This window comes from Monodelphis domestica, chromosome 4 (assembly GCF_027887165.1).
Source record: "Monodelphis domestica isolate mMonDom1 chromosome 4, mMonDom1.pri, whole genome shotgun sequence".
NCBI classification, from domain to species: Eukaryota; Metazoa; Chordata; class Mammalia; order Didelphimorphia; family Didelphidae; genus Monodelphis; species Monodelphis domestica.
This window is the reverse complement of record NC_077230.1, coordinates 265,385,875-265,412,959: the sequence shown is the minus strand read 5'-3', so window position 1 is coordinate 265,412,959 and position 27,085 is coordinate 265,385,875. Positions and strand designations below refer to the sequence as shown.

The window sequence follows — 27,085 nt, the reverse complement described above, 5'->3', positions numbered from 1 at the left end:
AGGATGTTTAAAATTAACTGCAAAACTTGCAGAGTAGATGGCTGACTTTTTGAATTTGTTTATAAAAATGTATTTTTTTTCATAGTATACCTATATAAATTTTTTTTGTAAGTGGTCTCAAGGTTTCATCTGTAACTGACTTTGGCAATCTATTGTTCATTCAGAGAGCAGATTTCTCTGCAAGTTGCGCATCTTCAATCACAAGGGAAAAATGGATTTCCTTCAAGGGCTGCAAACTGCCACTCTGAGGAACAGATGCCAGCTTGATGAGGCTCCGTAAGACAATGAAGGCAATTTCTTCCCTGGGTCTAACTACACTTTCTCTTGCTGAGATTTAAACCCCATTTCCTCTGGTAACGCCTTCTGTGGAGATGAAAAACAACTAGTTTGCTTCCTCCAGATAAATGCAAAAAGGTCATAATAAATCTCAGAGCCTCCTCAGTGCTAGAGTAAACAGCATTAGCCCTTTCTTCCAGAGAGCAATTTTTCATTTCTTTTGTTAAAAATTATTTTTATTTCCTTTATTAAATATTTTCCATTACAGGTGATGGCATTTTTAAATGATCTTTTAAAGAATGAATCCTTACTGTTGATTCCAAGGCAGAAGAGCTAAATAATGGCTAGGCAATGGGGACTGACTGAGTGACTTGCTCAGGGCCACACAGCTAGGAAGTATCTGAGAACAGATTTGAACCCCAGGCCTCCTATCTCCAGGCCTGCTTCTCAATCCATTGGGCCACCTAACTGCCCCCTCCCCTTAACAATCCTTTTTTAAAAGATTTTGAGTGCTAAATTTTCTCCCTCCCTCACACTGCTTTCCCTTCCTTGAGATGGCAAACACTTTGATTTCAATTTTACATGTGAGGTCATGCCAAACAAACTTCAATAATCATCATGTTGCAAAAGAAAACAAACAAAAGAAAACAATTCAAGTAAAGAAAGTTTTAGAAAAGGTAGGCTTCGTTCTGCATTCAGAATTCCTCAGTTCCCTCTCTGCAGATGAATAACATTTCTCATGATGGGTTTTTGGAACTGTCTTGGACCATCTTCTTCATTGGAGAAGCTGTCTTAGAGTTAGTCTTAGAAAATATTTACTAGAATTCCACTCATTACAAATAAATCATTATCCCAGATTAATCACTTCCTTTGGCTACATACTGACTAATTGTGATAACTGGGGTCTTATTTAAAAGAGTCAGGGGGTTGGGGATTCTCCTACTCTTTACATTTCTTATAGCACTATCGTATTCCATCTTATTATATGCCACAACTTGTTCAGCCATTCCCCAGTTGATGCAGGGACCCATTTTTCTTTCTTGTTTGCTGATTTTCTGGAAACTCTCATCTCTACACCTCCCTATAGTAGGCAATTTGATGGTACAATACTTAAAGTACTGGATCTGAAGTCAGGCTAGACTATACTTAAGTTCAAATCCTACCTTAGACATTTACTAGCTGTGTAATCCTGAGCAAGTCACTTTGACTCTGACTCAATTTCTTCATCTGTAAAATGGGATTAATAATAGCACCCACCTCCCAAGGTTGTTACAGGATTATATCCATAAAGTACCTTGCAAACTCTAAAATTCTATATAAATATTAGCTTTATTATTTTTACCCTCCCCCTTAAACTCCCAAGGTCCTCATTAGACCTGAGAACAAGAACAGTACGATGGAGTGGTTACTACTCCATCAACCTTAGTTGAGTCACTCCCCTTCATCAAGATGCAATTTCCTCATCTGTTATACGAAGGGATTGGCCTAAATGACCTCTGAGGTCCCTTCCAGGATGATAAATCTGAGACCCTATTGAGTCTATGAACCAGAATGTTCTTGAGCTGCCTGGTTCATCCTTGATGGAGAGGCACATTCTGGCCATCTGTAAGGAAATGAAAGCTGAGTGTGTGAATGGGTGGGGAAGGCACTTATGAAAAAGAAACATTCCACAGGGATGTTTCAGTCTAACCTGTTTCCAAGGAATTGTCATAACTCAAGCCTGACTCTAATAAAATAAAATTAATTGTGGGGGGCAAAATGAGGTAGGTTAAATGAGGGGCTCTGAAAGAACTCAAGGTCATTCCATTCATCTTCAATCAGAGGAGGGGGCAATTTCTTTCCAAATGTTCCATATTAATATCCTTTCCCTTCCCCCCCCCATCCACCTCATGTCTCTTCTTCCAAGGTCTCAGATTAACATCTCCCAAGTTATCCATCATTTTGTACACATCGTTTTATACACAAGGTAAGGCAGAACAAAATAAAAAAAACAAAAACAAGGCAAGACAAGATGCTCTTTAGGAGGACAAACAATATGTTCAGTGTATTTATTCAGGCTTTTGTGCTCCCAGTCCTTTAGGTGTGAACAAGCAAGGTCCAGTACAGCATTTACCAAGTTTCTTACTGTAGAGAGAGCTCTGAAACTATTGAGGAAATAGTCATAGAAATTGATTTTGTTTTATATCATCTTCATTGTCTTTGTGGCTTTCTAAAGGGCTTGCTCCACTTTTTTTCACTCTTACACTGAGTACTTTACTGTATTTAATATCTGGCAAGTGCTTGACCAGTGCTAAGGAAAAAAAGGACAATTACTTTCTTTTTCTACTTTCTATACTCTTGGGTACAAGAGACACATTATTTCAGGGAAAAGTCAATTGCTAAGCAAGAAAGAAATGTGGGATCTAGCCAGGGAGGAGCTCATGGGAAAGAGGAGGAAGAGAAGCAGCATCAGCTGGTGCCTTCCTATGTTAACCAATTATTCTTATAAATTAGATTTTAATTCAGATTTTTCTACCTGTTGATGGAATACAAATGCCATCACCCTCTAAATTTCAATAATGAGATGAAACATTGATGGGCGCAACCTGCTTATGGCTTTATTCTCCTATTTCCTATTCCTATCAAATAGGAAATTCCTATTTCCATGTATCTTTTCCCTTCTATATCACTATAGTATCCTACCTCAAAATTCTATTTTAATTCCTCATCATGGCTTGGTTCTCAAGTGTCTGTAAGTGGAGCAGCTTTGAGAGGTTCTATCATGATCAAAAGACTGAATACAAGCCTAGAAATAGATTTATACCTTCTTTACAAGGACTGGATTAGCTAGATTTGATAAGGTTCATTTCCTACTGGACTTGATGATGTGTTTACTAGTTATGGCAACCTGTATAGCATCTAAAAATACAAAATTACTTATAATCCTGTGTTGTTCCCCTATTGATTCTGTGGTATGAGCAGAGAGTGGTGAAAAGGGAAGACAAAAAGCAGTGAGATACTTATTCAATGAGCAACAAATGGGCATACTATTTAAAGGTCTGAATTGAATTACTTTTTAACACTATAAGCAAAGCCCAAAGAGAGAAGATAGTTGCAACCAAACAAAAGAGTGGCCCACAAGTTCTCTTTGGATAGTAGAATAGAGTTGGCAGAGTTAATTTTGTAGTGCATCTCAAAACAACAAGAAATATTATTCTATTAAATTATTGGATAATTATTTGGAAAAGATAATCATGAAAAGAAATTGCAAGTTATACACCAATATCTGTTGCTGAGGATGAAAAGGTGGAAAGGTTTTAGAAGGAATGCAATATTATTCAACATATACTTTGATACTTGGTAGTGTAAGTGAATATCAAAACAGGCAAAATGGTGAAAAATAAACTTCAAAATATGGTTTCAAAATAAGAAATATAAGGGATCAAAGTCATATAAATATAGTACATAAAATCTTCATCCTTATATATCATGAATATCCTCTTTGAGAAGATAATCAGGATGTAAAGTACATGGTGACCATCAAATGATATCTCAAAAATATGAAATGAATATGATTATGTTTACATATTGAAAATTACTTCTTAATGATGAAGGACTCATTCTGGAATCAGTTATTTATTTTCTTTGAGAACACAGATAAAAACTGATGGAAGAAAGAATAAAAGCTTAAAAATATGGTGAATATTAAAATAAATCCAACCTGATCTATTTAAATAACCTATGGATACCAAAAATGAAAAATAAATGAAAGAAACTAGATCCAATCAATTTTAATAATTTAATATAGAATTATAATTAATTCTCCTAAAGAAGTTAAAAAAACCTAAAAATCACCATAGTCAATGAACATCATATTTACTTGCCAAGAAGATATATCTGGAATCCAATGACAACACCAAATTACAGTAAAAGCCAATTTACAAAATTTTATAAAGAATGATCATGAAAGATTATAGGTTACATATTCTCAATAAAAGAGAGAGAAACAGTAGAGGAAAAATAAGTTTAAAGAAAGTATTGTAAAAGAGTCAGCTAAGTAAAGTCATCCTGAAGAACATTTATTGACAAAACTGGAAAAACAAATAGATGAAAGATGGAAAAGGTCTAAAAAGATTTTTTATAATAAACTCTTCACCATCAAGGATAGTAGAACCACCACATTTGAACTTTAACATCATAGGCCCAAGTGTAGTTAAAGAAGAAATAGAAATGTCATAGAAGAAAGTCAAGATCAGCTGAACTAAGTTAAATATACTCAGAGAAGGTCTATGTAAAAGAAGATAAAGTATTAAGGATTTTGAAGGATTAATCCTCAAGGCACCTTATTGGTGATGGTGAAAGGAAAGATGGTGAAGGCATGGGAAAATCTTGGATTTATAATTATCAGAAAAGGGAATTGAGAGAATATATAATAAAAAACTCATATGCTTTCTTTTTATTTATGTAAAAATTTATAGCAATGATCTATCCATGTATTAATGGCATCTTTGATAAAGATGTTGGAAGAAATCAAATGTACTTTCATAAGCAATATTGCATAATAGACTATATCTTTACCATCATACAACTGACTGAAAGATGAAAAAAATAGATGTGTTCCTGTCACTGAAATTATTTTTTAATGCAAATATTTCTGGAAGAGAAAAAGTATCCAACTAAATGACACTAAGGTACTGGTGACTCACTAGTTTCATTTTCTCTTGTCAATAGGAATCCCAGAGCTACACAACAGTAAGAATGGGAACAAGAAATGAAAAGCCCTCAAATTTCCTGGAAATTCACAATTTGTTTAGAAAAGCCCCATTCACTCCTAACACACATTTACTAGGTGCCAGACACCCCACTGGGTTTTGGGGAAAGATAAGAACAAAATAATAGTGCATCCCTTCAAGACAGAGCACTTTCTTTCATTTATTCTATATTCCAGTCAAACTGGTTCACACCCCACATGCCCTCTCCTACCCTCCATGATTTTGTATACTTCCATTCTCCTAGGGATGAAAAAAATTTATATATACACACACACACACACACACACACACACATTTACTTTTAGAGAGAAGTAACTGTAATTGAGGTATCTGGATGATGGTTCTTTTAACATAGAGAAGTTAGGAAATTGAGATAATTTGGGGTGCAGAGATAAATAGCTCTACTTTTGGCATACTGCACTTAAGAAATCTATGGAACATCTTGTTGGAAATAGCTACTAAGAAGGGATGACTTTGGGGACTAGAATTCAGGAGAGAGACAGGCTGGATTACAGATCAGAAAGGCATTTATTTAAGACTAACAGTTGGTTAAGTGGGATTGATGAGATCATTAGAAAAAAATGGATAAAAACAGAAAAGAAAATTATTGAAGAGAGAACTCTTGAGTACACCAAGAAGTAGGGAATGGGACAAGGAAGATGCTATGGAAAAAGAGACTGGGAAATAAGAACTAGATGGATAGCAAAAGATACAAAATAGAGCCCTTAGTGAATAATGTTTTACTTTGCCAGGAATCCCTGCTCCTTATGTTGGCTCTAACAGGATTGCTATTTAAATCATTGGCTTGGCCCAAGGACAGATACTTAGGGGAAGAAGTAACCCTAACTTTTTCCCAGTCATGCCCAGTGGAGGAAAGAAGTAAGCAAAGCCAGAAAACAGGAAATTGTTCAGCAATTTCTATTACACTCCAGGGTCTTGCCTTGTGTTCTCCCACTGACTTGTGCCAGAGAGAAATAGTCTACCTAGTGCCAATCCTAGCATAACTAACATGAAAAAAATAAGCCTCTCCTTTCCTCCTCCTTCTCTTATTCTCTGAAATGGTTGTTATTTGGATCACCTCCCCCTAGAACTCCACTTGGCTTCTCCTCCTCACACCTGTATCCTCTGGGGAACCAAATTGGTTGAAAGATTGGCCACTGACCAAAAAGCTCCAGCTGTTCTTGATGGTAGAGGAGGAAGGAGCTGAGGCTGCCTTCTTAATCAGTGCAGGCAACTCTTTTTGAGGGAGGAACACTTTCCTTCTTTCCTTTGAAGGTATGCTTCTTTCCTTGCTCTTGAATTGCTGGTGTGAGAGGTTCTGTGAATTTTTACCTTTTCTGTATGGAGAGAAAGTTATGATATAGTACATAGAGCATGATACTTAGAGCCAAGAACTGCTGGATTTAAGTCCCACCTCTAACATAAGGTCTCTGAGGCATAGGTCAGATCACTTTACCTCTCTCAATGCTTTAGGCAAATTTTTAAAATTATAAATTGCAGAGAAGGGGTCACCCTGTGTTGTTGGAGTTTCCTTCATCCAGCAGATCCCTATCCTGTTGGTTCTTAGCCTTAGGTACTACCAGTAGAAGGGATCTGGGACATCCAACTAGAATCTATTTAGACTCTGGTCTCAGAAGACTGCAGACTTCATCATAATGGATCCATGATGATTACATTGAAGGAAGGGGACACTGGCTTCAAAAGGTCAATGATGAAAAGAAGGCTAGGTGAAGAAGAAGTTGCTGTGATGGATAATGGAATTCATTCTGATTGTCTTATGATAGAGAGTCTTTGATGTCTGAGATGGCACACCTATAGTGGGGAGGAAGAGTTGAAGAAAGGTGAAAACTATTTCTTGAAAGACCCAAAGTCTTCTATTTCTTTATATATTTCCCTGTCCCCCCACATAGTAATGGATGATACCAGATATATTGTTAATGCAGAACAAATAAATGCCTTTGCATCCCCCTCATAATAGCATTGGCCTTTGGGATTTACGCAGCCTTCCTATCTTAATTATATGCCTGTGCTCAGGTAAGTGACAAGGATGCTTTCCTAGATCCCTAGAAAATGCTAAGTATACATCTGTGTACTTTTTTGGATCTGACTCCCTCCTTGATAGTGAGATGGAAAATTGGTGTGTATGACTGATTTCCATCCCCCCACAGATATATTTATACAAGCATTTCTTGGGAGTCTGGAGAACTTCCTGTGAGGAGAGATCAAACTAGGGAAATAGGCAAAAGGGAGTATTTGGTGGAGACACAAGAGCTAGAAATGAATTATAAGGATATTAAAGTAAGGGGTTGTGGATAGCATAAAGGGACTCTCTTGCTATTGAGAGGAGAGAGTTCAATAAAAGAGAAAACTTGAAGAGAAATTTGAAAAGATCTAAGAATTTAGGATACGTCCAGAGAAAGAATGGATGGGGTTTGAATGCAGATCAAAGCATTTTTGAAACTTATTTTTCTTGCAGTTTTTTTGGTTTGTGGGTGGGGTTTTTTGGTCTGTGTTTTCTTTTACAACATGACCAATATGGAAGTATGTTTTGCATGACTGTACATGTATAAACTCTATCAAATTGCTTGCCTTCTCATTGAGGGGAAATAGGAGGGAGGGAGAAAATTTGCAACTCAAAATTTTAAAAACTGAATGTTAAAAACTGTTTCATGTGTCAGTGAAAATAAAATTTTTCATTTTTCATAAATAGAAATTAGTGTGATAAAGGGAGGAAAATGCAGTAAAGTAACTATTCTCTCAGGTGGTTTTGCTCTTTGTTGATTTAATGGGAATGTGGATGTACAGAAAGATGGATGTACTGAATCTCCATTTTCCTCATGACTAGCATTTCCCTATTATCAAACTGTCCTGGTCTAGCCAGTAAGGAAACCTTAAACTAGCAAATTGATTATCCCATAAAGCTCCCTAGCTCAAGTTGGTGGTGGCAGAAGTTGGGAATGTGAGTCCAAAAAAGTCTGGATTCTGAAAATACTGTCTTGTCTATAGAGGGCAAAAAAAGTTTCCTTAAGCCTGGAGGAGCCCCCTGTTTAGATGGTTGTAGCCCTGGATTGACTATTCCCCATCAGGCCAGTAGAACAATTAAATGGAGCACCTATGGGATCATTCTATATTTTGTGATCTTGTACAAGAACCAAAGTCCTCCCTTTCCCACCCTCCAAGAAATTTGCTAAATCCTGGCGTGGGACTGAGGGAATAGATTGGGGAAGAGGTCCTTTCACGAGTTTAACTCCCCCCCCCCCCAAAGCAGCTTATCTGCCTTTTCAACAGCAAAGCCATGGAATGGTGGTGGCTAGGGCTGCTGGCTACATTTGTGGTCCAGGCTGAAAGGGAGCTACTCAACACTTGCATGGAAGGCAAGCACCATAAGAAGAAGCCAGGTCCTGAAAATGAACTCCATGAACAGGTATGGAATGTGGATTATGTACCTGGGGAGGATTCATCAGATCATACATTAAAACTTTCAAAGGGTTCTTGAAAGTCATCTAATCAACTCCCCTCAGTTTACAGATGAGGAAACTGAAGTCCCAAAATTGGGAAGTATCTTGCCGAAGGTGTTAAAAGAAGTTTATAAGTGGCATAGTGGATAAAGCACTAAACATGAATTCAAGAAGACTTGAGTTCAAATCCTGTCTCAGACACTTACTAGTTACGTGACCCTGGGCAAATCCTTTTTATGACTCCACACACACCCCCCATAAAATGAAGGCACTCCATCTCTAAGGTCCCTTCTAACTATAAATCTATGGTTCTATGATCTCACTGCTAGGGCTTGGTCTACTTTTGGAAAATAAGTCTTCTGGTGTAGTACCAACCCATGTAAACATTTATTCATCTCTAGCAAGCCTGCTGGAGTGCAGATGCAATTTGGGTATAGATGACTAATCCCAAAATGTCACAGATATCCTAAATCAACATAATCCAGTATTCTAGTGATGCTCTGTTGCTGTTTTTCAGTTGTGTTTAACTCTTCATGATCAGATTTGAAATATTCTGGGCAGAGATACTGGAATGATTTGCCATTTCTTTCTCCAGCTCATTTTACAGATGAGGAAACTGAAGCAAACAGGGCTAAGTTTCTTGCCCAGAGACACACAGCTAGTAAGTGTCTGAGGTCAAATTTGAACTCACGAAGATGAGTCTTCCTGATGCTAGGCCTGGCTCTCTACCCACCACATCAACCAGGTGCCCTTAGTGATATTGTTGCTTGCCAATAACTTGGGTACATGGGGAAGAGAGGAGTAACATCAAGAATCCAGAATCATGTCATTCAAGTGCAGGTAGAACATGATTCCATTATTTCTTGGACAATAACTTGCATTAAATAGATCTTTAAGGTCTTTCTTTGATTCAGTGGATGCCTGTTAAAATGCTGACAACACATGAGACACTTTGGAGAAAAAGAGAAATCGGATATTCTTTGCCCTCAAAGAGCACACAATCTGCTGAAAGTATATTGCATGTACACATCCACACATATAATCCAACATAGTGGATATGGAAAGCAATGGAAAAATTCAGAACAAATTATTCTGAGAAACCTGGAGCAAGGAGAGTAGGTCAGATCCTGCAAATATTGTTGTCTCCATTTTGGGATGAGGAAATTGAGGTGCCAAGTAAGTAATTTGTCAAGCCCCCACAACTAGTAGGTTTGGGGCAGAGTTGGTACTGTCTTCTGCCTCTAAGACCAGGTGTTTTGTTTCTTCTCTTTTCCTCTGATATCTCCAACACCTGGAACTTTGGGTGACTGACTTCTGTGTAAGGGTAGGATGGATGGAATAGCAGATGGGGCTTTGTCGAGAGACTAAGCAGCATCAATGGGATTCTATCTTGGAACCCCTTTCTTTACTACTTTGTGTAGGCTACCAGGGCCATTGTGTGAAATCTGGACTCTGGCTAGGGCTCTTTTATATCTCTTCTTTCCTTGCTCCACCCCCAGCCCACTTTGAGGCTGGAATTCTGGGTAGATGGACTGATGTGTCTCTCTTGTGCTCTCTGTAGAACTGACCAGATGCCTGGCCTCACCACCCCTCCTCAAGGACCCTAGTAATAGCATGGCTACACATAGTTACTCAAAGTAGAGGAACTCTTAAGGAGTCCCAGATCTGCCATTACTTTAAAGTGATTTTGTTTCCACTTCACATATTTGCCTCTACTCCTATCCCACCCTACCAATATATCCCTTGGCTGTGCTATGGAAAATGAGAACAGCTCTGTGTTAGGGAGATGGAGGTGTTAGGGGAACTGTGTAGCTTCTTTGCACCAGAGTACATCAAACCACCAAGAATTTCTCGTGCCCTGTCTTTTCAAATATCCTCCCTGCCCTCCACACCTTCCCCCCCCCAAAAGGGGGTGGAGAACCCCCAAAAAGGGGGGTGGAGATTGAGAAAATAAAAACTAAAAACCTTCTGGCTCTTCTACCCTGCAGTGTAGCCCCTGGAAGGATAATGCCTGCTGTACTCACAACACAAGCTGGGACACTCACTTGGATGTGTCTCTTCTGTACAACTTCAACTTTGGGCATTGTGGTGTGATGACTCCTAGCTGTAGAAGGCACTTTATCCAAGTGGCCTGCCTTTATGAGTGTTCCCCAAACCTGGGGCCATGGATCCAGAAGGTAGGTGGAAATTGGCCAGCTACTAGTTCTTGGGCACTTCACCCAAAGGGCAGAGCTGTGGATTCTAAGGATTCTAAACTGAATAATAGCCTCTGCCCTCAAGGTGTTTACAGTCGAGCAGGAAAAGTAAAGTATAAAACCACAGAATTGGGGCTGGAAAAGTCCTCAGGAGCCAGCTTGAGGGAGATAATGGAAGAGAACCAAGAAGAAAAGTAATTCTCCACAGCAGTTTGGGAAATGACGATGCATGTGAGGAAAGAAGGGGCCAATGGCAGTTCTGATGACCAAGAGTGCTATCCACCTCCAGAAAAAGAACTGCTGGAGTCAGAATGTAAATTAAAACATACTATTTTTCATTTAGTTTATCTGGGTTTTGTTGGGGGGCATGGTTATGAGTATTCCCTTACAGCCATGAACAATGTAGAAAAATGTTTTGCATGATAATACATGTATAACCTATATCAAATTGCTGATCATCTCCAGTAAGGGGAAGAGAAGGGACCGAGACAATTCAAATCTTATAACTTCAGAAAACTCATGTGGAAAATTGTTATTATATGTAATGAGTAAAATAAAATATCTCTAAAAAAGAGAGAGGTCCTTAATCATCTAATCCTTTTTTTATTTTATAGACAAGGAAATTGAAACCCAGAGAAGGGAGGTGATTTGGCCCAAGTCATACAGTCAAGGATAACATTTTAAAGAGATTATCTTATTGTCAAGTCAACATGTATTTATTAATATTTATATACATTATGTGTATAATATGTATTAAATATATAATTTATGATATAATTTATTACACAACATAGTATGTGTATATAATTTATTATCTAGTTTATTATATACTTGTATAATATTATTATTAATATATTTTCTATAATATAGAATATATATAATATTAAACTATCGACCCAACTATTAAGTGCTAGAGGTACAAATAAGAACAAAAAGACAGACCCTTCATAAGTAGCTTGCATTCTAATGGAGGAAGACAACATAAAATGGAAGCTGATAAGTCTGGGATAAGGAGGAGGGAAAGGCAGAAGGATACCCTCCCCCCTTTTCAAAATGGTGGTTTTGGGATGAAATCGGTGAAGGGAGAAAGCAGGTGAGGCATGTGAAGGACTTGTTTTAGTGTCCCTATAAGTGTTTTAGGAACACCAACAGCCTCCTTCCTCTGGGGGAAGAGTGCCTAGGAAGAGCTCTTCTCGTAGGTAGACCAGCCATGTCTGACTGTCACAGAAAATCAAACTGGGAGAGAGGGCTTAGGTCAATGGCAAGCTGAGACAGAATTGATCCTGTTCCTTCCTTCTTCCCATCACCTCTCCCTGACAACCCCAGGTGAGTTCAAGGCTGGGGAAGGAAAGTGTCCTGAATGTGCCGCTGTGCTGGGAAGACTGTACAGAGTGGTGGGAAGACTGCCGAAATTCTTATACCTGCACGTCAGACTGGTACAGTGGCTGGGACTGGAGTACAGGTATTTGCTTGGGCAGAGCAGGAGAGGGCCGGGGCAGAGAGTATGTTGCCTGGGACAGGGCTTGAGCATCATTGAGACAGGCAGGGCCTACCAGCTAGCTGGCCTGGTAATGCTCTGAATGACTGGCTCTAGCAGGAAGAATGGCCAATCTTCTCTCTTTTTTTTTTAACTCTTATTTTTCTGTCTTGGATTAAATTCTTTCTTGGGATCTATATCAAGGGTCAGTTCCAAGATAGAAAGGTAGTAGAGACTGGGAAATTGGGATTGAATGACCTGTCCAGGGTCACACAGCTAGGAAGTCTCTGGAGTTAAATTTGAATCCAAGACCTCCTATCTCTAGGTCTGGATCTCTCTCATGGTGGCCCATGGAGCCACCTAACTGCTCCCGGCCATTCTCTTTTATTTGAAACCTAGGCAAGAACTTAAGAGGACAGAAATAATGACAGGGTAATATTTAGCTCTTGACCACTCCTGTGCTTCTCCATCCAACCCTAGGTCAGAGCCACTGCCCTTCCCTGTCCAGCTGTCGCCCTTTCCCTCACTACTTCCCATCTCCAGCTGACCTCTGTGAGAAGATCTGGAGAAACTCTTACAAGGCAACCAAGGAGCACCGGGGCAAGGGGCACTGCATTCAGATGTGGTTTGACCCTGCCCAAGGCAACCCCAATGTGGCAGTGGCCCACTTCTATGCAAGTCGTGCCATTTCCCTGCAGCTCCCACACATCATGTTCTTAGTCTCCCTCCTACCATTTGCTCTCTAAGAGGACTAAACACTTGGACACAAATTCTTCCCAGCAGCCAACTGGTCTCTCTTCATGGCTTCTGGACAAGAGGATCCAGAACTTTCTACCTTCTGGGGTTCCTGAAGCTGGAAAGAGAATGATGTTCTGCCTCCTTTTTATGTGCGTATGTCTATGGGGAGATCAGTTTTAGAAGCAACTCCTTCAGCATTCCACTTTCTCTGACCCCCTTCTGGCTTTCCGGCTACCTATCATTGTGCTCCCTGGAGAGAGGCACAGATTAGGTGGCTGGGTTTGGCACTTGCCCTCCTGAAAGCCCTCAGAGGAAGGAACACAAGACCTGGGCTCTGACTACTTTTTGTTGTGGTTGTTGTTCCACAGCATATTTCTGAAGCCAGCCAGCCCTGAATTTCCTCATTCTGGCCCCCTCAATAAAAAGATAATTTATTTGTTCTGAGTGAATTTTTTGTCTGACTGCACACAGGCAAAACAGTTTGGGGAAGGGGTAATTAATCCTTCAGATACTAATATTTATCCATTTGCATTCACATTCAAGAAGAGGGAATTTCATACCATTGGCAACTTATTTGCAACTCTGTTAGAAAGTTTAATGGACGCAAAGTAGGAACCATTGCCAATAATGAGCAAGGTTTGTGGGTGTCAATTATCCAGGCTTTCCATGTCTCTCATTATTTAGGAAAACATGTAAGTGGAGACCATGGATTGCTATGCTCTGTGTCACTATCTGTTGCTAGGAGTCTGTTTTGGCTCCTAGAGAAATGATGCTCATTTCAAATGATTGAATTGGCATCTTTCGGGCTTTATTCATTAGAAGAAAAATGGAAAAGGGTCAAGATTTTCCTAGATAGGTTTTCTATTTGCTTTTTCGACTTCCAGCCCTTCCTATTACCAGGACTAAGAGTTTCTCCAGACTGCATAATGTGCCTTCTTACCTATTTAGCCAAAGCTTAATGAGGCAAGAGCTCTCTCTCTGGTGCTCTAACTGCTCTGGGCCACCTTGAGTGGGTGACCCCAGTGGCCCCCCAGTATTTGGCATCTTTCTTGGATGCCAACTATTGTTAGACAGCAACTAACAGAGGTCTGTAAGACTTTTAAATTCAAGGACTATTGAAGTGCAGAAGCAGCACATAGATAATTAAAGATCTGCCTTCAAGTCCACTCTCTGACCTATCTGGGTCGCCATAAGCAAGCAAGTCTTTACAAACTCTCTAAGTCTCAGTTCCCATATTTATATAAAAGGCCGGAGCATGATTTCCCTCCCACTGTATTCAGTGGATGTAGTAACGAAAGGTCTAGGATATAATCAATGCGTGGCTATGTAAATGAGGTATTTAAATTAACTTTAAAAAAAAGGATCAATTTGCCTGAGGCCTTTGTTTTTTTTTTCTTTTTCAGAATTCTAATGTCCTGATTGGGTCAAGAGGGGAACAATTTGGCTGAGAAAGCAAATGAGTTGTGTGTCTGGTGGTTTTAAACAGCTTAACAGTGAATGCTTAAAGACTTCAGAACTAAGAAGCAGATATGGAGGAGACCCTTGTGTGTGTGCACACCTATACAGGATGTCCCAAAAGTCTTAGTGAAATTTTAAATTATTAAAGCTAAATCATAAAGCTTAGGGTTAGTGTACAGCTTAAAAAAGAAACTACTAAGCCAATAGGAGACCTAATGTCCAACAAGGATTGGGGAAATATAAAAACAGACAAAATGGGGACAATAATGGGACCTGTCTCATAATGGTGTTGTGTTCAAAACAGAATCTGTTAACTTTCTCTGACTTTCAGGCTCAGCTGCCACCATATCCTACCACTCTGCTCATTGGAACCAGGACCATCTGCTCCTCCTTGCAAACTCAAGAGGTTGACTATGCATAAGGAAGATATCTACCATTGAGAACCATATTTAGTTACCTACTCAAGGAAGGAAGCAGAAAAGGTAGCCAGGGGACCAGGCTACAAACTCCCTTGATTGAATCCATGTTTTATATAGGGAATGGCCACACCCTCAAGCTCCTAGTCAAAGAAAAGAGCACTCCTTGCCACATAGGAATGTCACAGCAAAGAGGACCATGCAAGAATTAATTTTTAAATTAGCCCAGCATGTCAGCCTTGCCTGGCTTCTTCAGAGAAGGGGAGGACAAAGGATCACCAAAGATTTTGTCATGTTTATAATAAAATGAAGACTTTTCATCATTAGGTCACTGCATGGCTGGAAGTAGACCCCAAAGCTCTCACAGGCTCCATCAGGACCAAGAATGGCAGGTCTAAATGCTTATATCACTAAAACAGAGGAAGAACACATCAATGAATTAGGTATATAATTTTAAAACTTAGGGGAAAAAAAACAAAAATCCCCAATTAAATACTAAAATTGGAAATTCTAAAAATTAAAGGTGAGATTGATAAAATTGAATATAAGAAAACCATTGAATTAATATTTTCTTTTTTTTATGAAATCAAAAGTAAGAATTGGTTTTGTGGGAAAAAAAGAAAAACTATTGGTTAATATGATTTTTAAAAAGAGAGAAAACCAAAATGGTGGGGAAATGTGAACTGGAATGACCTCTAGGAATCTATGCAGAGTGAAAAGAGCAGAACCAGGAGAACATTTACACAGAGAGTGATAAACTCTGGTATAATCAAATGTAACGGACTTCTCTATTAGCAGCAATGCAATGATTCAGAACTATTCAGAGGGAGAACGCTATTCACATCCAGAAAAAAAAAACGAAGTAAAAACACAGAAGAAAAACAACTGTTTGATCATATGGGTTGATGGGGATATGACTGGGGATATAGACCCTAAACAATCACTCTGGTGCAATTATCAATAATTGGGAAATAGGTCTTGATCAATGATATATGTAAAACCCAGTAGAATTGCGTGTTGGCGACAGGGGGAGTGGAGAGAGGAGGGGAGAGAGAACATGAATCATGTAACCATGGAAAAATATTCTAAATAAATTAATTGAATAAAATTTTTCAATTAAAAATGGTGTGAAAAAAAGTAAATTTACCACTAATGGATATTAAATTAAAACTATTATTGGGAGTTATTTTGCCCATTTATATGCCAACAAATGGGCTTAAAATTGCTTAGACTAACAGAGGAAAAGATAGAATATTTAAATAAACCTACTTTAGAAAAAGAAATTGAAAATTTATAAAAACTTCCCAAGAAAAAAGCATCAGGATCAGATGGATTTACTAGTGAATTTTACCAAATATTTTTAAATCATCTAATTCCAATATTAAATTATTTAGCATAACTGGCAAAAAAAGAATCACACCAAATTCCTTTTTATGAAACAAATATGGTGCTGTTGTCTAAATCAGAAAGAACAAAAACAGAGAAAATTATAAGCCAATTTCATTAATAAATATAGATGCAGCAGGAGTCTTTGAGGTGCTGTGAGAGGTGGAGGGACCCTTAAGGCTCTGGGACTGAGGTCTGGTCCACCCTCCAGGCTTTGTCCTTGTTTAGAGCTAAAAGAAAGCTTGAGCTCATTCAGTGGAATCTCCTGTTATGACACCTGGAAAAACAAAACCTCTGAGACACTCTAATCAACAAGTTGTTTTTTACTTTTTATATAAGGGAGATACACAGAGACAGATATATATCTGGATACAAATTCAATTTTTAAAACAGGGCTTTCATACAAAAAAAGCAACAGAGACTTCCGGTTAAGATGGCGGCTTAGAGAAAGCTGAAGTTCAGATCTCCGGAAAACCCTTCCCGACCAATCTCAAACTAGAAGCTCCTAAGGCGCCGAAATTCAAAACGATCAACAGCACAGACCCTGGGAACCCTCCTCCTGGACCTGGTCCCGGTTCAAAAGGTACGGCTCCCCTTAAAAGCCAGAACCCGAGATCCCTCGGACCTCAGGGGTAGGAGCGCAGAGTCCAAGGCTCCCGGAAGCGGCAGCCGCGCCGGGCTCAGAGAGCAGGGTCTGAGGAACAACAACCCTCAGGGTCTTCTACCCAAGTCCCAGTCCGGGTGAAAGTTACTGCCTGGGGCTTCCGCTGCAGAGAGCCGGTAGGTCCGGGTGAAAGTTACTGCCTGGGGCCTCCGCTGCAAAGAGCTGGTCGGTCCGGGTGAAAGTTACTGCCTGGGGCCTCCGCTGCAGAGAGCTGGTCAAAACAACAGCAACCCTCAGGGCGGGCAAGACAGCCTCACCGGCTGGATCCTGCTATCCAAGTCTCAGTGAAAGTCTGTGCTCTCGGAGCTTGGGGAAGCGGCAGCCCATCCCCCCGCAGGCCGACGAAACAGCCTCACGGCCAGGGATTCTGAAGGCAACTTCCGGAAATCGAGCCAGGGGGAGAGTGTGGCCTCGTGGTCCGACCCTTCCATTCCAGTTCCAGTGAGGCATATTCAGTTTAACCCAGGGAACGCTCATAGAACCAACATCTGCCCAGGACTAAAGCCACTGATCACCAGACAAAGACAAGAAAAGCCAATCCTCCACGTTCAGAGATGACAAACTCCACAGAAGCACAGAAGCCCCAAAATACCAAGAAAAATAAGAAGAAAGGGGCGACTCTGGACACATTCTATGGAGCCAAAATACAAAATACAGAGCAGATAGAAGAAGATATACAAGAAAATTCTCCAAAATCTTCCAAAGGAAATAGAAACTCTCCACAAACCCATGAAGAATTTGAATCAGAAAGGACCAAAAAGATGGAAGCCCTCTGGGAGGAAAAGTGGGAAATGATGCAAAAGAAATTCATGCATCTACAAAACCAGTTTGACCAAACTGTAAAAGAAAACCAGGCTTTAAAGCAAGAACTAATAAAGCAAAGCCAAAACACCAAGAAATTAAAAGAGAACATAAAATATCTCACCGACAAAGTGATAGATCTGGAAAACAGGGGGAGAAGAGAAAATTTAAGAATAATTGGACTCCCAGAAAAGCCAGAAATAAACACCAAACTGGACATGGTGATACAAGATATAATCAAAGAAAATTGCCCAGAGATTCTAGAACAAGGGGGCAATACATCCACTGACAGAGCTCACAGGACACCTTCTACACTAAACCCCCAAAAGACAACTCCCAGGAATGTAATTGCCAAATTCCAAAGCTATCAAACAAAAGAAAAAATCCTACAGGAAGCCAGAAAAAGACAATTTAGATATAAAGGAATGCCAATCAGGGTCACCCAAGACCTTGCAAGTTCTATGCTGAATGATCGTAAGGCATGGAACATGATCTTCAGAAAGGCAAGAGAGCTGGGTCTCCAACCAAGAATCAGCTACCCAGCAAAACTGACTATATACTTCCAAGGGAAAGTATGGGCATTCAACAAAATAGAAGACTTCCAACTTTTTGCAAAGAAAAGACCAGAGCTCTGTGGAAAATTTGATACCGAAAATCAAAGAGCAAGGAATACCTGAAAAGGTAAATATTAAGGAAAGGGGAAAAATGTTATCTTCTTTTACTCAAACTCTCTTCTATAAGGACTACATTTATATCAACCTATGTATACTAATATGTGGGGAAAATGTAATGTATAAATAGGGGGTAAAGAAAGACCAAATAGAATAATGGTTCTCACACAAAGATTCACAGGGGAAGGGGAGGGGAATAAAACTCCTATAAGAAGGAGAGGAAGAGAGGGGGGGGGGTTTACTTAAACCTCAATCTCAGGGAAATCAACTCTGAGAGGGAAAAACATCCAGACCCATTGGGATCTTGAATTCTATCTTACCCAACAAGGGTAAGGAGAAGGGAAAACCAAGGGGGGGAGGGGGAGAGGGAGAACAAAAAGGGAGGGAAAGAGAGGGGGGAGGGGGAGGGAACAAAAAGGGAGGGACTAAAAAGGGAAACATCAAGGGAGGGGACAAGGGGGACTGATTCAAAGTAAATCACTGGACTAAAAGGTAGAGCCGAAGAAGAAAAGGTTAGAATTAGGGAAGGCAATCAAAATGCCAGGGAGTCCACAAATGACAATCATAACTTTGAACGTGAATGGGATGAACTCACCCATAAAACGTAGACGAATAGCTGAATGGATTAGAATCCAAAACCCTACCATATGTTGTCTTCAAGAAACACACATGAGGCGGGTTGACACCCACAAGGTCAGAATTAAAGGATGGAGTAAGACCTTCTGGGCCTCAACTGATAGAAAGAAGGCAGGAGTGGTAATCATGATATCTGATAAAGCCAATGCAAAAATAGACCTGATCAAAAGGGATAGGGAAGGTAATTATATTTTGTTAAAAGGGACTCTAGACAATGAGGAAATATCATTAATCAACATGTATGCACCAAATAATATAGCACCCAAATTTCTAATGGAGAAACTAGGAGAATTGAAGGAAGAAATAGACAATAAAACCATACTAGTGGGAGACTTAAACCAACCATTATCAAATTTAGATAAATCAAATCAAAAAATAAATAAGAAAGAGGTAAAAGAAGTGAATGAAATCTTAGAAAAATTAGAATTAATAGACATATGGAGAAAAATAAATAGGGATAAAAAGGAATACACCTTCTTCTCAGCACCACATGGCACATTCACAAAAATTGACCATACATTAGGTCACAGAAACATAGCACACAAATGCAAAAAAGCAGAAATAATGAATGCAGCCTTCTCAGATCACAAGGCAATAAAAATAATGATTAGTAATGGTACATGGAAAACCAAATCTAAAACCAATTGGAAATTAAACAATATGATACTCCAAAACCGTTTAGCTAAAGAAGAAATCATAGAAACAATTAATAATTTCATCAAGGAAAATGACAATGGCGAAACATCCTTTCAAACCTTTTGGGATGCAGCCAAAGCGGTAATCAGAGGCAAATTCATATCCCTGAAAGCTCATATTAACAAACAAGGGAGAGCAGAGATCAATCAATTGGAAATGCAATTGAAAAAACTCGAAAGCGATCAAATTAAAAACCCCCAGCAGAAAACCAAATTAGAAATCCTAAAAATTAAGGGAGAAATTAATAAAATCGAAAGTGATAGAACTATTGATTTAATAAATAAGACAAGAAGCTGGTACTTTGAAAAAACAAACAAAATAGACAAAGTACTGGTCAATCTAATTAAAAAAAGGAAGGAAGAAAAGCAAATTCACAGCATTAAAGATGAAAAGGGGGACAGCACCTCCAATGAGGAGGAAATTAAGGCAATCATTAGAAATTACTTTGCCCAATTATATGGCAATAAATACACCAATTTAGGAGAAATGGATGAATATATACAAAAATACAAACTGCCTAGACTAACAGAAGAGGAAATAGAATTCTTAAATAATCCCATATCAGAAATTGAAATCCATCAAGCCATCAAAGAACTTCCTAAGAAAAAATCCCCAGGGCCTGATGGATTCACCTGTGAATTCTATCAAACATTCAGAGAACAGTTAACCCCAATACTATACAAACTATTTGACATAATAAGCAAAGAGGGAGTTCTACCAAACTCCTTTTACGACACAAACATGGTACTGATTCCAAAACCAGGCAGGTCAAAAACAGAGAAAGAAAACTATAGACCAATCTCCCTAATGAATATAGATGCAAAAATTTTAAATAGGATACTAGCAAAAAGACTCCAGCAAGTGATCAGAAGGATCATTCACCATGATCAAGTAGGATTCATACCAGGGATGCAGGGCTGGTTCAACATTAGGAAAACCATCCACATAATTGACCACATCAACAAGCAAACTAGCAAGAACCACATGATTATCTCAATAGATGCAGAAAAAGCCTTTGATAAAATACAACACCCATTCCTATTAAAAACACTAGAAAGCATAGGAATAGAAGGGTCATTCCTAAAAATAATAAACAGTATATATCTAAAACCAACAGCTAATATCATCTGCAATGGGGATAAACTAGATGCATTCCCAATAAGATCAGGAGTGAAACAAGGATGCCCATTATCACCTCTACTATTTGACATTGTACTAGAAACACTAGCAGTAGCAATTAGAGAAGATAAAGAAATTGAAGGCATCAGAATAGGCAAGGAGGAGACCAAGTTATCACTCTTTGCGGATGACATGATGGTCTACTTAAAGAATCCTAGAGATTCAACCAAAAAGCTAATTGAAATAATCAACAACTTTAGCAAAGTTGCAGGATACAAAATAAACCCACATAAATCATCAGCTTTTCTATATATCTCCAACACAGCTCAGCAGCAAGAACTAGAAAGAGAAATCCCATTCAAAATCACCTTAGACAAAATAAAATACCTAGGAATCTATCTCCCAAGACAAACACAGGAACTATATGAACACAACTACAAAACACTCGCCACACAACTAAAACTAGACTTGAACAATTGGAAAAACATTAACTGCTCATGGATAGGACGAGCCAATATAATAAAAATGACCATCCTACCCAAACTTATTTATCTATTTAGTGCCATACCCATTGAACTACCAAAATACTTCTTCACTGATTTAGAAAAAGCCATAACAAAGTTCATTTGGAAGAACAAAAGATCAAGGATATCCAGGGAAATAATGAAAAAAAACACATATGATGGGGGCCTTGCAGTCCCAGACCTCAAACTATATTACAAAGCAGCAGTCATCAAAACAATTTGGTACTGGCTAAGAAACAGAAAGGAAGATCAGTGGAATAGACTGGGGGAAAACGACCTCAGCAAGACAGTATACGATAAACCCAAAGATCCCAGCTTTTGGGACAAAAATCCACTATTCGATAAAAACTGCTGGGAAAATTGGAAGACAGTGTGGGAGAGACTAGGAATAGATCAACACCTCACACCCTACACCAAGATAAATTCAAAATGGGTGAGTGACTTAAACATAAAGAAGGAAACCATAAGTAAATTGGGTAAACACAGAATAGTATACATGTCAGACCTTTGGGAGGGGAAAGGCTTTAAAACCAAGCAAGATATAGAAAGAATCACAAAATGTAAAATAAATAATTTTGACTACATCAAACTAAAAAGCTTTTGTACAAACAAAACCAATATAACTAAAATCAGAAGGGAAACAACAAATTGGGAAAAAATCTTCATAGAAACCTCTGACAAAGGTTTAATTACTCATATTTATAATGAGCTAAATCAATTGTACAAAAAATCAAGCCATTCTCCAATTGATAAATGGGCAAGGGAAATGGATAGGCAGTTCTCAGATAAAGAAATCAAAACTATTAACAAGCACATGAAGAAGTGTTCTACATCTCTTATAATCAGAGAGATGCAAATCAAAACAACTCTGAGGTATCACCTCACACCTAGCAGGTTGGCTAACATAACAGCAAAGGAAAGTAATGAATGCTGGAGGGGATGTGGCAAAGTAGGGACATTAATTCATTGCTGGTGGAGTTGTGAACTGATCCAACCATTCTGGAGGGCAATTTGGAACTATGCCCAAAGGGCGACAAAAGAATATCTACCCTTTGACCCAGCCATAGCACTGCTGGGTCTGTACCCCAAAGAGATAATGGACACAAAGACTTGTACAAAAATATTCATAGCTGCGCTCTTTGTGGTGGCCCAAAACTGGAAAATGAGGGGATGCCCATCAATTGGGGAATGGCTGAACAAACTGTGGTATATGTTGGTGATGGAATACTATTGTGCTCAAAGGAATAATAAAGTGGAGAAGTTCCATGGAGACTGGAACAACCTCCAGGAAGTGATGCAGAGCGAGAGGAGCAGAACCAGGAGAACATTGTACACAGAGACTAATACACTGTGGTATAATCGAACGTAATGGACTTCTCCATTAAGGGCGGTGTAATGTCCCTGAACAACTTTCAGGGATCCAGGAGAAAAAAAACACCATTCATAAGCAAAGGATAAACTATGGGAGTGGAAACACTGAGGAAAAGCAACTGCCTGAATACAGAGGTTGAGGGGACATGACAGAGGATAGACTTTAAATGAACACTCTAATGCAAATACTATCAACAAAGCAATGGGTTCAAATCAAGAAAACATCTAATGCCCAGTGGACTTACGCGTCGGCTATGGGGGGTGGGGGGGAGGAAAAGAAAATGATCTATGTCTTTAACGAATAATGCTTGGAAATGATCAAATAAAATATATTAAAATAAAAAAAATTTAAAAAAAATTAAACTAACAAAAAAAAAAAGAAAATAAAAGTTCCTAAGAGTTGAAAAAAAAAAGCAACAAAAAGATATGCTTGCTCTATCTTTGACTGTCTATACTAACAAGATCCAAGAACCCATGGGAATACAGAAAAATAAATTCAGGAAGCATCTTTTTTTTTTTCTTAAACGCTTATCGGTCTTAGAATTGTTACTAAATATTTCCAAGGCAGAAGAGTAATAAGGGCTCAGCAATTGGGTTTAAGTTAGACAGCTGAGAAATGTCTAAGGTCAGATTTGAATCCAGGACCTCCCGTCTCTAGGCCTGTCTCTCCATCCACTGAGTCACCTACCTGTCCTGAAGTATCTGCTTTTAAAAGACAGAAATATTTTATTATGCTTTATTAAGCAAGTTATAGATGATATATAGTATCACCAGTTAATTATAGTAAATATCTATTCAAACAGGATGTAAGTTTAGGGAGTTTTTACAAATATGTATCAGATATTAAAAATAATATAAATATGTCATTATGACATTATGTGTGTGTGTGTTTTTTAACCTAACAAAAAGTTCTATGATTTAAAAACCATGATGGAGTTACGAGGGGTCAGAATTATTTAAAATCATTTCACTCCTCACTTAAAAAGAAATTTAAGCAAGGCTATACAGGTAGACAAGCCAACTAGATAGTACAAGGGATAGAGCAATGGGCTTGGAATCAGAAAGACTGCCTTCATGAGTTCAAAACCTGCCTCAGACACTTGTTAGCTGTGTGACCCTGGGCAAGTCACTTCACCCTATTCAGTTCCTCATCTGTAAAATGAGCTAGAGAAGGAAATGGTAAACCACTCCAGTATCTGAGTCAAGAAAACCCCAAAATTGTGTGACAAAGAATCAGATGCAACTAAAACAATTCAGCATCATACAGTCAAAGAGTCAGGCTCCAAACCAGCTGTTCTAATTCTAAATCTGATACAGACTGTAAGCTCTTGAAACTTAAATTAAATAAATAATTTAGTATGTGATAAGTAAGTATGCTGGCCCTTCTGAAAGGCTATAACAAGGGCACACAAGCTTCAGCGAGAAAACTTCAGGTACAAAAATAGTAATGGCTTTCTACTCTGCTGGTCCTCAGACTATCTCAGTAGAAAGTAGATTCTCAACAATATCCTTGCTGGGACATAATAAATGTTTTAACTGCAGTAACTTCCAAAGCCCATCCATAAGTGAGTGTAAGCCACTTTGATGCAGTGCAGTTTCCAACAATAAATATAATTAAAAAAAAATCACAGGCAATCGAAATAAGTACCATGACAAAAGCACAAAATATTTCAAAGAACAATTGGGATGGAAGGGATCCTTATTGGCATCTTCCCAGGAATCCCTTCAACAACCCTTTCAGGTTCAGTTTCCATTTGAAGACTCCTATGAAGGGGCCCTAACAATGTCATTTAAGATGAATTAAAATATTATAATAGGAATAATATAAAATAATGGAAATAATAGGTCTAATATTCCATATTCAGGTAAAAAATAGAATCAAAACTGGGTAACAGATTAAAGTATAATTGTTTCACCCTACTTCTATAAAAACATCCTCATTATAAGAGCTTAGAAATTCATTACTTTCTTTACTAACTGTGAATACCTTCAATTATTTCCCTTGAAGTTATTTGAACACAGTTTAAATGGTTTTGTGATTTGTTTACAAATGTTCTAATTGTATTCTTTTAACATCTTCTACTCAGACTAGATTTTTTTAAAAGAACTAATTTTATGTACATTCACAAGATTGTTTAGTACAATTCCATAAATAATATTTTCAAGAGCTATGTAGCCAATTCCTAATTGTCCATATTACAAGAGAAGAGTGGTAGAAAATACTTCAAAATCATAAATACAGGTCAATCCCATCCAAAAAAAAATAAACAAACTAACCTCCACATTCTCTCTATATTTTACTTTCTTTGCAATTATTTCATAATAATTATATTGCTAGCAATCATGTTTTCTTCTGTAGAAACGAAAGAAGATACCTTGCCAAATCCTGTAATGTCATAAGTGAAAGGTATAGCTTTAAACTTCATAAAGGAACGAAGGAGGAACTTTTTCCAACAATCTTTTGAATTCATGTTTAGGTGGTTCATGGCAGTACTATATCTACTTCCCAGCATGATATCATAGGTCTATGAGCTGAAAATAGAAGTAACCATAGAGAATATCTAGTCTAACCCCCTCACTTTACAAAAGAAGAAACTGAACACCCCAGAGATGTGCAGAGGGAGTTGGTTTCAGAGCCTGTTATTGCAGCTCAGAGGACTTCAGATTAAACCTCAGCTCTACTTTCTCCTGGGTAGCCTTGACCAAGTCGCCTTATTTCTTCTGTAAAGTTAAGGGTTTTGGACCAATCAGTTGACATTTGTTAAGTGTTTAGTACTTAAGTGTCATGTTCTAGTGAGGCAAAAAAGTAAAAAATCTAGCCCAAAAGGGAGATCATATGTTAATGGGGGAGACAACTTGCAAACAATCCAATGTGGACAAGAAAACTACAGAGTATTTGGAAGGTCAAGATCTGTCTATGGAAATATGCTGTTTGTCTTTTGTTTTGAAGAGAACCAATGACATCACAGAGTGATGCCTTGACTTACTGTTGAATTGGATTTAAGTGAGGCAAAGCTGCACAAAAAGTCATCAGCTTTACTCTTTTCCAGAGTTATCCAAGTCCATTGGCAAGACAAAAGTCAGGCTGACTGGTGATGGCCCAGGATGCAGCGGATGTTCTTGGCATCTTTGATGTGGGACCAAGTTTTAAGTGCTCCACAACACGTACTTCAGCTATCTTCCTGCCCTTTGGAATAAATAGTTGTTCCTGATGACCCTCAACCTGGTTTACACTGTCTGCCAAGATGGTATCACCAGGGTGTAGCCACTGTACCTGCTACGGAGCCACCAGGTGAGAGTTGGGTGAAAGACATCAAAGGCAGATGAGCACTTGAAAAGGACCCAACCAGTCCTCACATCAGAGGTACTAGTCCTCTGAACACACCATACATGGAAATATAAGGTAATAGCAATGGTAGAGAGTAAAAATTGCCCTTGCCACACTAAATCACTATTCATTCAGAAGAAATGTGGGGAAGTTGGGACAAAGGCCTCTGATTTCTGATATAAGTTTAGAATCTGAAGAAATGATATCCTTGAGACAGATTAAAAAAAACTTTTTTTACTAAATACATTCATCAAGGCTGTTCATAGACAGATACCATGGGGACCACATCCTGGTCGATAACAACAATCCTGTAGGGTGACAGTCGATCAAGTCCAAAGAGATGAATCCTGTATAGGATTCACCAAAAAGCTGGTCTTGGGCCCTTTAGCCTATCCCCTTTCTGGGTCTCCATGACTAAGGACTATGGCTAAGGTTTAAATCACTAACACCACAGAGTCTTAGGTAGAACAAGTAAGGCCCAAGATAAGAATGAAAGGAAATTGTAGGATGGCATAGAGTATGCTCTGTTCTTTCTTTTTCCTTGATAGATTTGAAGCCATTCTTTTTGCTTCAATTTGACTCAACAAGTCTTTATTAAATGCTGGCAATGTTTGAGGTTCTCTACTAGACAGTGGAAATACAAAAACAAAAGGTTAAATTGCTTCTCTTCAAGGATCTTGAATGAGGTTAGAGACGGAGGAAACAAGACATATATAGGTATATGAGATAAATGCAAAATTTTGGGGTGGATGCTATGTACACTAACCTGGGTGAATCTAGAAGTGTTTTGTTTTATTTTGTTTAGATTTTGGAAATTTTTATTTAATTAATTAATTAAGAATATTTTTCCATGGTTACAAGAATCATATTCTTTCTCTCCCATCCCTTTCCCCCTCCCATAGCTGACACACAATTCCACTGGGTTTTACATGTGTCATTGATCAAGACCTATTTCCATATTATTGACATTTGCATCTAGAAGTGTTTCGTAAGAGACTACCATTGAACTGGGACTTAAAGAGAGATAAGGCTTCCATGAGATGGAGATGAAGAAGGAGAGAATTCTAGGCAGAGAAAAGAGCCTATAGAAAGGCATGGAAATGGGTAATTAGTTGTGATA

General features: G+C 38.6%; 1 protein-coding gene across 2 annotated transcripts; it reads left to right on the top strand.

The window, feature by feature from the left end:
• Positions 1 to 6,193: 6,193 nt before the first annotated feature.
• On the top strand, positions 6,194 to 13,339 carry IZUMO1R (IZUMO1 receptor, JUNO). Of its 2 annotated transcripts, none has more exons than XM_007495000.2 (5): positions 6,194 to 6,302; positions 8,316 to 8,451; positions 10,474 to 10,662; positions 12,007 to 12,142; positions 12,638 to 13,339. In XM_007495000.2, the coding sequence occupies exons 2-5, from the start codon at positions 8,323 to 8,325 to the stop codon at positions 12,901 to 12,903; spliced, it is 720 nt and encodes a 239-aa protein (XP_007495062.2). In that variant the 5' UTR covers positions 6,194 to 6,302; positions 8,316 to 8,322; the 3' UTR covers positions 12,904 to 13,339. The 2 variants fall into 2 exon arrangements, with proteins under 2 accessions (XP_007495062.2, XP_001368479.3); XM_001368442.4 differs by lacking the exon at positions 6,194 to 6,302 and adding an exon at positions 6,313 to 7,061.
• The last annotated feature ends 13,746 nt before the right edge of the window (positions 13,340 to 27,085 follow it).

Coding starts and splice junctions, on each gene's coding strand:
- IZUMO1R (XM_001368442.4), top strand. Junction 8,452..10,473: donor AAAATGAACTCCATGAACAG/GTATGGAATGTG, acceptor TCTACCCTGCAG/TGTAGCCCCTGGAAGGATAA. Junction 12,143..12,637: donor TGGCTGGGACTGGAGTACAG/GTATTTGCTTGG, acceptor ATCCAACCCTAG/GTCAGAGCCACTGCCCTTCC.